The 15,567-nt window shown below is 30.4% G+C and overlaps 1 protein-coding gene across 3 annotated transcripts in view; it reads left to right on the top strand.

Moving 5' to 3' along the window:
- The window catches only part of LOC129921416 (homeotic protein spalt-major), a 28,734-nt gene extending 14,489 nt beyond the window's left edge, over positions 1–14,245 (top strand). Inside the window, exons 2-5 of one of the 3 annotated variants that reach the window (XM_056003227.1) lie at positions 8,688–12,578; positions 12,753–12,889; positions 13,803–13,879; positions 14,021–14,245. In XM_056003227.1, coding sequence (XP_055859202.1) covers positions 8,688–12,578; positions 12,753–12,889; positions 13,803–13,879; positions 14,021–14,024 — 4,109 coding nt within the window. In that variant the 3' untranslated portion in view covers positions 14,025–14,245. Of the gene's footprint in view, positions 1–8,687; positions 12,586–12,752; positions 12,890–13,802; positions 13,884–14,020 lie in introns of those variants that run through there. The other 2 variants (XM_056003226.1, XR_008773513.1) reach the window with 2 other exon arrangements.
- The last annotated feature ends 1,322 nt before the right edge of the window (positions 14,246–15,567 follow it).

The following is a 15,567-nucleotide window of genomic DNA, read 5'->3' as shown; positions in this document are numbered from 1 at the left end:
TTTAGAATAAAAATGGATAAATATACAGTATACATGTATAATAAATTGTTTATAGTGTTTACAAAAATAACACATAAAAAAAATTATATTTTTTTGTTTATGTGTTTTACCGGCAAAAATAAAAAAAAAAAAATATACTAGAAATTAAAATGAAATATTTTTGTGTGAATTATGAAATGAATTATTATCAAAAAACCATCATCTTTCGTATAGTTAATTTGTAAAAAGTTTTTATAGTTTTTTAATTTAATGATTTAGAACTTGTGGTGGGCAGAAAATTAATGTTTTTTGGGGTTATTTTTGATTTTTTAATTAATTTCATAGTGATTTATTATTTATTTGGAAATTTTTTAATGTAAATTTTGAGTTATAAATCATAGGAGATTAAGATTAAGGGAAACACAACAAAATTAAGATTAATAGCATAAACCGAAGAATTTTGAATTATTTTTTGGAATAATTTGTTTTTATTTAAAAAAGATATTGAAAACTATGAAACAAAATTCGTTGAACTTCAAGTTATTGTTAAAAAAAAATGTTTAATGTATTTTGCAATGACCTAAAATTTTGATACCAAAAACTCTTAAATTTTATCTGTTAAATCTTAAATCTTATAACTGTTGAAATAATTTCAGGGTAATGAATTACTTGACTATGATATAGTATGAAATTAAATAATTTTTTTTTTCTAGTGGAAAATTTTTGAATTTCAATTTTGGGGGTTGCTTTTTTTTTTTTTAAAGCAATCATTTCAATTGACTATTCTTTCGTCATAAAATTCGATTTTTAAATGAAGTTATATTCTGCAGTCTAAATTGATTTAAATTTATATTTTATCTTAAATGGCGCCCAACGTGAGAAATAGTATATTTTTTTTTTCTTTCTGAATCACAATTAGATCTAATTAGATGAAAAACCCGAAGAGAACTTTTATTTTTAAAGACCATTTTATTGTCTGGTTACAGTTTACACGGTTGTTCTGTTGATTTTTCATAGGTATATGACGCCCAAAGTGATATTTGTGTTTTCCAATTTTTGTTGAATTTCACATTGAATACTTATGTTAATTTATTTTTTCATAGAAGCCAATTTTTTTTTTGTAAGGAAAGTCCAGTAAAGTATCACACGTTTATCCTGCCTCAGAAAAATTTCTTCAAAAACTGGCGCCCAACGTGAGGTGCATTCAATTTTTGCTTTTTTTTTTTTTGGAAGAATTCTATACCTAGATGAGATTTGAAAATGAAGTTACCAGCTACATTATAGGCACAAAATTACTAAGTTTACAAAGAACGTGTATGTAAATTAGGCCACAAGATGAAAAAAATATATTTTTTTTTAACTTTCTACTACGCTTTACTAGAATTCTTATAATTTTACATCAATTAAGTACAAGAAAATAAAATTCCTTTTAATTCAATATCTTATAAAATATCGGACAGGGACACCCATTGAAAGCATCAAAATACCAGTCCAATTCCATAAAATATCTTCAGACTCAAAATGAAAAAAAAAAAAAAATGTCATCCAAACTGGAAAAATGTAAATCACTTAAGTATTTACGTTCTGCAGACCAGATCCAACAATGCAGAAGATACAAAATCTACAATTATTCATTGAATACCAATTTAATCTTTTTCGTTATATTTTGTCTTAAAAAAAAAAAAAAAAAAAAAAAATGATGAGAAGAAATATAGCATTTATCTTGACTGCATACAATAAAAAACAAAAAAATATATCGAATTGAATATACAAAATTCTCCAACAATTTAATATGCATCCACACAGAAAGATGAGAATACCATGTTTCCTATCTCGATGACAGCCTTAAGATGGTTTTTTTTTTTTTTTTTTTTTTTTTTTGAAAAAAAAAAAAATCTGTATATATCTTAAGAGTGTGCGCTTGTCGTTTGGTTAATCAATTTTTATGAGGTGAGGTATTCCTTATTTTTTTCCGTGTATCCATCGCTCATTTAATATGGCGGCAGCCACAACGGACGACGATCGAAGAAAAGATACATGGATTTTACAATGGCGGAGAAGCGGAACCAGCACCAGCACCAGATTAACAGAAGAGAAAAGGCTCTTCCAAGATACACCATCCAGACGTAAAGGAGGCACACACATTCATCTACATACATATGTGATATCATTAAAGTTGATTTAAGAACCACAGAGACGATTTTTTTTAAGTGTTCTGCGTTAATAATAAATGAACAAAAAATCGTGAATGAAAACAAAAAATACCAAAAAAAAAAAAAAAAAAAACAGATTTATTTATTATATTGGCTTTTCTTTGTGGTTGAAGAGACTTCAACAGGATTTAGACTCTGTATACAAATTAGAGACAAAAAAATTAAAATAGTTTGTTTGTTTAAGTATAGAAGCGGTAGAAGATTTATGAAATCATAAATTTTTAACACTTAAGATGGCTAATAGTCGCTTTAAGCTGAGAAAATCACAAAAAAAAAAAAAACCAAACAGGTTTAGATTTATTTGATGAGATACAAAAATATGTATCTTAAGGTTCAAAATATTTAGTCTTTGAGTAGGTATCAATTACTTATGAACTCAATTTTGAGTTTTTCTCTTTTCACAAATCACCTTTCACTCTAAAAAGATAGAAAGATACACCTGATTTTTCTACTCTAAAACACTTCACATAAAAAAAAGTATCTTTTTAAATTATGAATACGTATCTAAACCTTTTTCAACATAATTTTGTCAACTTCTAATTGATTTCCCATAGACTTTTTGATCTTAATGTGTTTATTATTCCATCATCACTGTGTTACTGTTATAGCATTACATTACACGCTTTGATATATAATTTTTGTATTTTTTTTTTTTTTTTTTTTCTTAAAATATTCATTTTATATCTACCATCAATGCTAATCATTGATATATAAAATCTATTTTATGATGAATATAAATTAGAAACAAAAGGAAAATAAAACACCCAGCTTAATGTATTTTAAAGACAAAAAAAAAAAAAATAATAATAAAATAAAATTTGTATATAATTTAATCATAAAAAAATAATACCAAACTTAGTCATAATAAACGAATTAAAAAAAAAGTAGGTAGGTATAGTTGAATGATCCGTCCTCGAAATGATTTTATTATTATTTTTTTTTTTATTTTATCATTATGAAGGCATTTTGAAAAAAAAACACGTGTTTGATTTTTTTTTTTTCTTTAAGATATTTGAAATAATTTTATATATTACCTAAACAATAAAAATAATAAAAATTGAAACATTTTGAGTGTCTCTTTATTTTTTCTTATCAATTATTTCAATCAATGATGATGATGGTTCTTAAAAATCCAAACAGGAAAAATTGTAATTTTATGATTTTTTGTTTTATGATTTTAACAAAAAAAAAAATGATTTTCATTTTGATAAGAGAGACACAAAGAAAAAAAAAACAATAAAAATTTATAATTAATTCAATCAATATAAGTATATTAACACTCTACTTTTTGTACCACAATATAAGATACATTATAAATATTTATATGTTAATGCGCATAAATGAAGATTAATCTTTTTGGTATTTCTTAGCTTCCTTTCCATTATAGTTTTTTTTTTATTATTTTAATTTTTTTTTTGTGGTTTTTTGGAGAGTTCATTAAATTTTTTTATCACTTTGTGGGTACCTATTAGATTGTAAAATGCAAATTTTTCAAAATTTATTATTTTTTTTTTTTTGTTCAAGTTAGTTACGGATTTCTTTAGAAAAAATGATCTAGTTTAAATCGAGTTTTGGATAATGGGCGTAATTTTTCATTTCTATGAGAGGACTGATTGGTGGAGAATTAGTTTGGAGTCATGTGTTTTTTTTTTTTATAATTTTGTAAGAAATATTGGAGGGGATATTGAAAAAAGGATAGGTATAGTTTTGTATATTTTCTTAATATCTAAAGTTGTTTTATTGTTATTGTTGAAAAGTTGTGCGTGAAATTGTATAAAAATTCATTTCTCAAAAAAAAAAAAAAAAAAAAAAAAAATTCGCGTTGGGCGCCATTTACGAAAAATTAAAAAATTCATATATAGATGATTTTATTTATTTTATTGAAGACTTATATAACCTAATCAATGAAAATTTGTAAACCTCATTTTCAACCAAATAGGTTTTTATTCATGAATCATGAAATTTCGTGTTGGGCGCCATTTGAGAATCTAATCTTATTAGGTCGCATGAGTGTGTAAAATACATATTTCGTGAGTGTTTAGTATTTGAATAGAACACAACATTGATAATCTTTTTTAAAAGCTATCCTTTCGCGATCGAAAAAACTTGGCATTGGGCGCCATTTAACAAAAATTTAACTAAAAATAGAAACAAACTCTTTTCCATTTAGTAAGTGCAATATTGTTCACAGTTGAATAGCATTCTTCTACTAATTGGTGTTTAACATTTAAAAACCGAGAAAAACTCCTGTCTAATTTTCCAGTTAACAATCTTTAATCGTTTATCAATTCGATACAGATGCTTTTCCCTTCCATTATACCAACTCCTCCATAATTCTTTTGAAACAAATTATGTTTATTGCTCCAATTAAATACAAAATATCATTTAACAACTCTTTGAGAGAGAGACAACGCCCCCAAAAATATAATAAATATCTAACTCATAAATTAACAACAACAAAGTATAAAAGGGGAGCCTACACTTTATTTTTGTTGTTCTTGTTTGACTAATAATTTTATGGTTTCCCCTTCATTAGGTTTTCAACCAATAGAACGTTTTGTGGTTTTGTAAATTTTTTTTTTTTATGGATATTATTTAATTGGTTTAAGATATTTCCTAAGTGGATGTTAACATGGCATAATTTTTTGATGATGAAAAATAAAAACACAATCAATGAGGGAAGAAGAAAAAGAAAACCGCTCCCTAATAATAATAAATGTCATCTTATGTTAATATAGAATTTTTATTTATATTTACATTGAACGTTTTATTGTGATAACAATGTAGACTAGTATTAACGTAGAATTTTGATATTTAATCGAAGCGAAAATATTAATTTTTGAAAACTAAGACAGAATGTTTACTTGTAAAAAACATAGAAAAACATAGAATGCGAGATTGTACATTATTTTGTAATGTTTTAATTTTTTCATTTGAACATCAAAGAAGTTAATCAATGAAAGTCTCTCAAAAGAAACATAGAATACAAACAAAAAACATAGAATAAAATATTTGACCATGTATATTGTTCCAATTATTCAATAGTCTCAATTTCAGACCCTAACTCTTTGCAAAGAGTACTGGCTTCTTCGATTGAAACATTGCTATAAGATGGTGCTTGTGATAACATAGAATGGTAACTTTCGGTTTCATAGAATATTAACTAATGGTAATACAGAATGTTACAAACATAGAATGCTACTTAAATCAGTAGAATAAACAAAAAACATCGAAAGTAAAAACATAGATCGTCCAAAAACATAGAATATAAAAAAAACATAGGTACAGTATTTACTTTTGCTGCCAAGAATAGTAACATGAAATGTTAACTTATGATAACAGGAAGCTTGTTAAAACATCGAATTGAGGTATATTAACATAGAAAGTTGAAATACCACATTCAACACAAATACTTTCTACATCTCAACTCAGATTGATGTCTCAATTTGCAGATTACTCTGCCACATGTTGCATAATTTTAAAATATCAATTTGCAAACCTTCACCTGCACTGCAATTACAATCTATTGTGTAGAGCTCATCCATACCAATAGAAATCGTGTTTAAAGAGTGAGTATAGTGCCCCACGGGTGTGTTTAAAGTTTAAACATTTTAAACATGACACCGGAATTAGTTGAAACAAATAGCCTGACCTCAGGCGGCATACTATACCTATTTGAACAACTATACACAAAAAAAGCTATCTTATTGTGATATGTTAATCATTTATACTGGTTTTGTATGTTACAAGATTTTGTGCACTCTTGTAATATAGAAGTTAATACAATCAAATACTAGGGGGCGCGAAATATTCAACACTTGAACGCCTTTTTGAATCTAAATCTGATACTCGTATCTTTCACTCTCAAAAAGAATGCAGGTGTATTTAGTATTCCTATCACTTTAAGATGCATACTTTGAGATACAAAATGTAGTTCAAAACCTTGGATAAAAACTAAAGATACATTTTTAATTGCATTGTTTTAATAATAAAAAAAAAATCTTTGATTAAGCCATTTCGCAGATAGAAACACAAATACAATTCCATATTCGTTCCACAATTTATTATTGTGTACCTACTGCATTTTGCAAATATAGATTCGCAGATAGATATTGTATCTTTTTTGAAGAAAAAATAAACGCATGGTTTATTGTTGTGCATTTTTCATTCTGTTTTTTTTTTTTTTTTATATGTTCCAAGGGAGGACGACAAGAGGAAACCTAAAGATACAAATTCTAGAGAGTCCATGTGTGTGTATGAACATGTATGGGTATGTAGCGTGTGTGTGTTTGGAGTAAATTGCACATTGCTGTTGAAATCCAAACCAAACGAAACAGCAACAAACAGCAATAATAGATTTTAATGGTGCGATCAAAATTTTTAATGAACTTCCATTTTTTTTTTTATTTAATTTTTTTTTTTTTATTCAACTTAGACATCGGTCCGTGCTTCGTCGTCGGTCGTGTCGTGTTGTTTCCTCTCTCATCTTCATCATTTTACGAATCACTCGTATCTATGAAACATTTTTTTTTTTTTTTTTTTTCAAAACAAAAAGGCTTGAAACAAAAGTAGTGTATGTAGGTATCTGTAAAGCCTCATGTCGATGTGGATTTGCCACATTTATTATACCATACCGAATGTATTTGTGTGTGTTTGGGTGCATTTTGTGGTGTTTGCTTGTTTCCGATCTACTGACCAAGAAATAGTATCTAATAGATACAATATAGTATTTTTTTTTTGCATCAAAAATATCTACACACATACTCCCGACTATTATAGATGATGCGGTGTTCGGGGCAACAGGTATTTTCTCTCCAATTCCACTAACAGCAGCAGCCGCAGGCCAGTATGCACAAGTCATATATAGAGAGATGAGATTATTTTGTTGTCGGTCGGTCGGTGTAGGTACGATGCCGATGCATGCCGTCCCGGTCGTCGTTGATGACGAGTGTGAGGTGCATAAGAGGGGCGTGGTAGGGTGTGTAGTGTATTGTGATGACAGCGGGATGCGTGTGTGGTTCGAGGAAAACACGTGCCACTTGTGTCCCATTGTTGTTTAGGAATGAGAGTGAGTAAGCAAGCTAACAAAACAACCGTGGGAGAATAAAAAAGAAAAATATTTATAAAAAAAAAAAAAAAAAAAACAACAACAAAACAATAATAATATAAGTGATCTTCGCCTAATGAAGGCATAGATGCCTGGCTTGTTGCGGTTTTATACACTGTATGTTTAAGAATTCAGAAAATGTATTTAATTCCATATTTGCCGACGGCCGTCGGTGGAAAAATAGTCAAAACATGGTCTTGAAATCGAAAGTTTCAAAGGAAAGTCATATGATGACTTCAAAAGGGTAATATAACAGGAAGGTATGTTTGATGTTTGAGAAAGAAATGAATGTATTTTTCTTAATTTGTTGCAGTTTTTCCCCATTTTTTACAATTTTTCTATGAATATTTTGTTATTTTTGTTTAATTTTAACAGTGGGCATACGATGGATGAAAAAAAATAGAGAAACTGTATGAAAACCATAATTTTCAGTTTTCACGTTGGGCGCCATTTTATAAAAATAGTTGAATTTTGCAGCTTACACAATTTTTTTGATACTTGTAAGATAAGAACATAACTAACTTGAATACGCTTATTAGAAAAAAAATATTTTGCTGTCCGTGTTGGGCGCCATTTTCTAAAACTACTGTGGAATATTATTTACATGTATCAACACTCGAAATAATATGAATAATGCTTCTATTGAATGATTTTAACCATTATTTTCCATATTAAATCATTAGATAGTCTTAAATGAGCAGTCTTAACGTTGGGCGCCATTTAGTTAATTGCTTACATTGATAAATAAGCAAACAATATTCAAAACAAATTGTAGGTTTGCTTTATTCGTTGCTTTCGTTACAATTCTTCGATTAAAATTAAACAAAAAAAACATGAAAAAGCAGACACAACCCGTTTTGATTAAGAAAATCTGTAAAAAAACATAATGTTTTCAGTTCTCACGTTGGGCGCCATTTTGCTGAAACAATATTGTTCGCGGTTTACAGAACACATGGAGATACAAATGAGCAAAACACATTCTAATATGAGATAAACTTCTTAGAAATTAATTATGGTTTGCTTTTGAGACCCACGTTGGGCGCCACTTTCTTGAAATTTTATTCACGAGTATAAAAAAAAATTTGACAATGTGAATAATGTTTTTCTTTTAAATCATGCTGAACCATTTTGACAACTTGCGCCCTATGAATCATTTTCAAACCTATTTATTTATTTTCACGTTGGGCGCCATTTAATTAAGTAACAACCTTGATGTTTGAGCATACATATATGTAATAAAAACATTAGAAAAGTTTTTTGATAGAGATTCTGTTCAGCGACACATGATAAACATACTTTTAGAAATAACCATTCACTTCTATAAACAAAAATTCTGCGTTGGGCGCCATTTTTATAAAACATTTTTTTTTTTTAATTTTTCTTTGCAGATATAACAAGTGACCAAGAAGAAATTGGCTCATGTTCACCCAGTTGCAAGTCAAATAGTCCTGATATTCAAATGCAATCGCAACATTCGCCCGCAGCTTCAAATGCTGATGAAGAAATTGATACAACAATAACTGCTACGCCAGCTGCAAGTGCAAGTGTTGCCTTTAGTTTAGCTGATACACGAACAATGTTAGATAATCATAATCATCATCATCATCATCATCACCTACATCATATGCATCATCACCTGAATCCATTTAGTCATTTAAGTAATCATAGTAATAGTGGTTTAGAAGATCACATCAATCACAATAATAATAACAATAATAACAACAATAGCCTAATGTCACCGCTAGATGGCAATGATACACATTTGCCGCCTGCTCCTACCCATCACCATCATCATCAACAGCAAGCTGAAATGATGGGTGGTTTGAAAGGCGAACAACATACATATCTGCAAGAAATTGAAAGAATTAATACTAAATTACCATCGCCAACGCCACCTGATTTGGAAATTAATAACCAGCCTTTGGATAGGCGATCGCCAGAGGTGGTGGTGGGAGAAGAAACTCTGAAAGAACAGCAGCTTAAAAGTGAGAAGACTGAAGAGAGGGAAGAAATCCAAGTGATGGAACGGGAAACAACTGAAAAGACTGCTGCAATGGCGATAGAACCTGAACAGAGAGTCCCAACTCCACCAACCGAAGGTGATAAGCCGAATGATGAAGACTGCACAGAGGAAGAAAACCAACCCATCTCGACGCCACCAGCGAGTAGTTCACCTCTGCAAATGCCACAGTTCCCAGCGCCAGGTCCAGTTACACTGGAGGCAATACAAAATATGCAAATGGCGATTGCCCAATTCGCCGCAAAGACAATTGCCAATGGCAATGCCGGCGCTGACAATGAAGCAGCCATGAAACAACTGGCTTTCTTACAACAAACGCTCTTCAATCTTCAGCAGCAGCAACTGTTTCAGATTCAACTGATCCAACAGCTGCAGTCACAGCTTGCCATGAACCAAGGTGGAAAGAGTGAAAATGAGGGCGAAGATGAAAATGAAGACATTGAGCTGGATGAAGAGCCTGAAAGACATATAGAACTGGATGACGATCGTGAATTGGAGCCAGGTGAGATTAATGTAAAACGTGAAAGACTCGACGATGATATGCGTTGCCAAGACGAAGAAATGCAAGCATCAAATACCAGTGAGTCAAACAACAATGAATCACTGAAACGAAAACGGGAAGAATACGATGAATACAGCAGAAACAATTCGCTTCAAATGATGGCGAGCATGAAACAGGACGAAAACATGCCGCTGCCTTTCGGTAATGATTTGGCTTCGAGCATTATTACAAATCATGATGATCTTCCATCACTGGACGAACCTAATTCCCTAGAAATGCTTCAGCGAAGAGCTCAAGAAGTACTTGATTCTGCATCGCAAGGCATTTTAGCTAATAATCTTGCCGATGAATATGCCTTTGGCAAGGATGGCAAGACAGCCGATGGCAAGAGTCGCAACGAACCGTTCTTCAAACACCGGTGCCGGTACTGCGGCAAGGTATTCGGTTCGGATTCAGCTTTACAAATACACATTCGCTCTCACACCGGAGAGCGACCGTTCAAGTGCAATGTTTGTGGGAGTCGCTTCACCACCAAGGGTAACCTCAAAGTCCATTTCCAGCGACATGCGCATAAATTCCCTCATATTCCTATGAATGCAACACCCATTCCCGAGCACCTTGACAAATTCCATCCACCTTTGCTGGAGCAGATGTCACCGGACAGTTCGCCAACACATCAGCCGCAGATGCCACAACAAATGCCTCCCGTGTCATTGCCTCTACCATTCCCACCGAGTGCAGGTTATCCTGGACTTCCCGGTCTCTATCGTCCACCGTTGGATATCCTGAAGACACTTGGACCGTATCCTAATCCGTTTTTCCCATCTCTACCGCATTTGCCACCAGCCATGGCAGCGGCTTTAAAACGAAATGAAGAACTGCCAACTGACCTTCGCAAGCCATCGCCTCCGAATTCGCCGGAACAGGTGAAGGAACCTGAGCCTGAACAAGAGAGAGCCAATGCAAGAAGTGTGACTCCACCACCAGTTGTTGAAGAAGAACCATTGAGCTTAAAAATCAAACAAGAGGCAGTTCAAGAGGAGAACGAACTGTCCCGGGATAGTGAAAGAATGTCAACACCACCACCGGCAGAAGCACCTCCATCTCTACCACTACCCCCTCCACCGGCACCAGTAACCCAAGTGTCACCACCAACACCGATCATCTCGGTGAGACCACTTGCCCCCGCAACTCCACCAACCCCAACGAAATCAGCTTTGCCTCCAGTGGTGCAACCCCAACAACCAGCGATACATCCCCAACCATCACCGGGACCAATTCCTCCGCAAAATATCGAACTTCTCCCAACTCCCGGACAACTACCTCCGTCATTTCACCGAGATGACTTCTTTGCCGATCGGTTTCCATTGAACTTTACGAAAACCTCGCCCGACCGTCGATCACCAATCCGCAGTCCAGCGAGTTTCCCTCGATCACCATTCTTCGGAGCGGCTATGAAGCATGAAATGGCACTTCTCCCAAGGCCCCATAGCAATGACAATTCATGGGAGAATTTCATTGAAGTCTCCAATACCTCGGAGACTTTGAAACTAAAAGAAATGATGAAGAACAAAAAACTCACCGATCCCAATCAATGTGTGGTGTGTGACCGAGTGTTGTCGTGTAAAAGTGCCTTACAGATGCACTATCGGACGCATACCGGTGAGCGACCATTCAAGTGCAGGATATGCGGTCGGGCTTTCACGACCAAGGGAAATCTAAAAACCCACATGGCAGTTCATAAAATTCGTCCACCAATGCGCAATTTCCACCAGTGTCCTGTGTGTCACAAAAAATACTCCAATGCCTTGGTGTTGCAGCAACACATTCGCCTGCACACTGGTGAGCCCACCGATCTGACGCCCGAGCAAATTCAGGCGGCAGAAATTCGTGATCCACCACCGTCGATGATGCCGGGAGCGTTCTTGAATCCGTTCGCTTTTCATTTTGGTGCAATGGGACCTGGAGGTCCTCACAATGGAGCCATGGGATCTGAGTCGTCTCAAGGTGATATGGATGACAACATGGATTGTAGTGATGACTATGAAGATGATGTTTCCTCGGAACATATGTCGTCGATTCATGATGAATCTATCGACCGGCCAAAGTCTGGAGATGAAATGAAGGGTATGTTGTTTGAGCAAAAACTTAAAATCGAGGCAAATACTAGTTCGGCGCCAACAAGTCCCGTAGAAAATACTCCTACCAACAAACCACCGGCATCTCCCGAAGATAGTTCCGGTGCGTTAGATCTCACCCCGAGGTCTCAACTGAGTCAGCAACAACCACCTGCTCCAGCACCTGCAAAAATACCAACACCTCCAACGCCCCCTCAATCTAATCCTCAACCACCTCAACAACAACCACAACCACCACAGCCTCCACCACCGCAACAACAACATAGCCCGATTGCTCCAAGCCATCCAAACATGTTCCTACACCACCAGCAACATCTTCACCAACAACTACATCATCATCACCAGCAACAACAGCATCAGCAACATCTGCATCAACAACGGCAGCAACAAGAAGCTCAACAACAATCCCAGCAACAATCGCAACAGCAACATCATGCCTTGCAACCTCCACCACCACCTCAACCAAATCCGGCCATGATATCTGCACGTCCGCCATTCGGAATGTTCCCCAACATTCCGCTCTTCCCGCCAGCAACAACACAGAATATGTGCACCGCCATGAACTCTATAGCTCAGTCGGTGATGCCAGCGGCACCATTTAATCCACTAGCACTTTCGGGTGAGTTGTGAGTTTCCAACTTTTTTTTATTAAAAAAAAAAATACATAATTAAAAAAAAAAATTAAACATAAAAAATAAATAAAATTTAAATTAATTTATTTATTTTTGTGTAAATGATGAAAAATTTAATTTATTTTGAATAATTTGATTTATTTTTATTTTTTTCTTTAAAGGCGTCAGAGGGAGCACAACTTGCGGTATCTGCTTCAAAACATTCCCATGCCATTCGGCTTTAGAAATCCACTATAGGAGTCATACCAAAGAGCGACCATTCAAATGCTCGATCTGTGATCGAGGTTTCACAACTAAGGTGAGTTAAAAAAAATTAATATTTTTATATAATAAAAAAAAATAAAAATAAGTAAAAATAAAAATAAGTAAAAATAAAAATAAGTAAAAATAAAAATAAGTAAAAATAAAAAAAAAATTAAATTAATTTTAAAAATATAAAAAAATAAAAATATAAAAAATATAAAAAATATAAAAATATAAAAATATAAAAATATAAAAATATAAAAATATAAAAATATAAAATTATAAAAATATAAAAATATAAAACTATAAAAATATAAAAATATAAAAATATAAAAATATAAAAATATAAAAATATAAAAATATAAAAATATAAAAATATAAAAATATAAAAATATAAAAATATAAAAATATAAAAATATAAAAATATAAAAATATAAAAGTATAAAAATATAAAAATATAAAAATATAAAAATATAAAAATATAAAAATATAAAAATATAAAAATATAAAAATATAAAAATATAAAAATATAAAAATATAAAAATATAAAAATATAAAAATATAAAAATATAAAAATAAAAATATATAAAAATATAAAAATATAAAAACATAAAAATATAAAAATATAACAATATGAAAATATAAAAATATAAAAAATATAAAAAATATAAAAATATAAAAATATAAAAATATAAAAATATAAAAATATAAAAATATAAAAATATAACAATATGAAAATATAAAAATATAAAAAATATAAAAAATATAAAAATATAAAAATATAAAAATATAAAAATATAAAAATATAAAAATATAAAAATATAAAAATATAAAAATATAAAAATATAAAAATATAAAAATATTAAAAAAATATATAAGATTATAAAAATATAAAATATAAACAAATTAAAAACAAAAAGAAAATTAAAAATACGCAAATTTTAACCATTCCTTTATTTTTTTTTCAGGGCAATCTTAAACAACACATGCTCACGCATAAAATTCGGGACATGGAGCAAGAGACTTTTAGAAACAGAGCTGTCAAGTATGTAAGTTTCAATGTCGTTAAGTTTTAAATTGTTATATACTTAAAAAAATTTATTTTTTAATTGTTTTTTTTTTAACTATAAAAAAAGTGTTTGCAATCATATCTAACTCTCAAATTATTTTATTTCTTTATTTACAGTTAGGCGGCTGGAAAGAAGAATACGAGTAAATACAATCAAAATCTTTTGATATCCAACATAGTCCATCCTGAGCTTATCAAAAGGAATCCTTTTAATTTTGCTCCTTTCCCGAAAGTGATTTTATCAAAAAGTTAAACTGTCGCCCTATAAAATGATCTCATGAAATTCCTTTACTAAAAATATATTAAAAACAAAAGTCATCTTGAAACAAAAAAAAAAAAATCTGAAAGACAGAAGAAGAAACTAAATCTGGTAATTAAATATTATCTTCTATATTTTTAAAAATAAAATGCCATCTCCAAAAATTATGATTCTATGAACTATATCGTTTCAAAAAAAAAAAAAACAATTAATTCCTCATAAACAAACAATATAAATCTCATTATTACTGGTTTCATACAAGAACAATCCTACTCGTAAACTAAAATATTAAAATTAACATAAAAGCTGGCAAAATAATATAATAATAATTTTTATTTTTCATCTATCTCTCTGAAATTCTGAAATATTTTGCCCTGCGAATACAAACAAAGACGAAAATAAAAATTAAAAGAAAAAAAAAATGTATATTTATTGTTCTCGATAATCTTGTTTATGAGTGAATTATTTTATTTGTTTTTCTTTTGTTTCTATAAAATATTCATTCAAATGGGAATCTTAAAGAAAATAGACAAATTAAAATTTTAACAAAAAAAAAAAAAAAACTATTAAATGAAACGTATCCAAAGATGCATGCAATGTGTGATTTCAAACAAAAATAAAAAAAAAAAAAAACAAAAAAATATTAGAACGCCAGACAAGAGACTGATTTCGTTTCATTTAACAATAGAAAAAAAATCTCAGACTAATAAAATCATACAAAGTAAATTCCTTGCAGAAAAAAAAAAATAAAAATCAAAAATCGAATTTATCAAAAATTCATCGCCGCCACTGTCGTGTCGTTGACGCCGCCGTTGTAATATTATTTTGTATCAAATAAAAGTGCAATAAAAATTTTAAATAAATTTTATAAAATAATTTCGGCGGAAAACATAAATTGTAAAAATGTAAAAAAAAACAATAAATACAAATATTTTCATTGTCTCCCTCTAAATATAAATTCTTCGTCATTGCTTTTGTAGATATAAATATGAAAAAAAAATATCCGGTCGATGTAATATAAATAATTTAACCACGAAAAATGAAACGAGAGATAAACTAAAATAAAACTAATAAGAAAAATTAAAAAAAAAAAAAAATTAATATATAAACAAACATTTTGTGATACTATCCATTATACATATTATAAATGTTAGATAAAAAATATTTTTAATGTAAATAAATAACTAAAATCAAATTAAATTATTTATTTTATGGCAAAAAGTTCTAATTTTAAAAATATGAAAAGTCTACAAATTGAATAAAAAATTTGCACTTTATTAAGACAAAAATAAAAAACTATAAAAGTAAATCAATATAAGAAAATAAATAATTTAATTTTTAAGAAAAATAAAAATAAAAACAAAAATATAAATAATTATCAATCAAATATAAAACATTTTATAAT

Source organism: Episyrphus balteatus, chromosome 1 (genome assembly GCF_945859705.1).
Source record: "Episyrphus balteatus chromosome 1, idEpiBalt1.1, whole genome shotgun sequence".
NCBI lineage: Eukaryota > Metazoa > Arthropoda > Insecta > Diptera > Syrphidae > Episyrphus > Episyrphus balteatus.
Note: the sequence above shows the minus strand (reverse complement) of the source record. Positions and strands in the feature narration are given on the sequence as shown.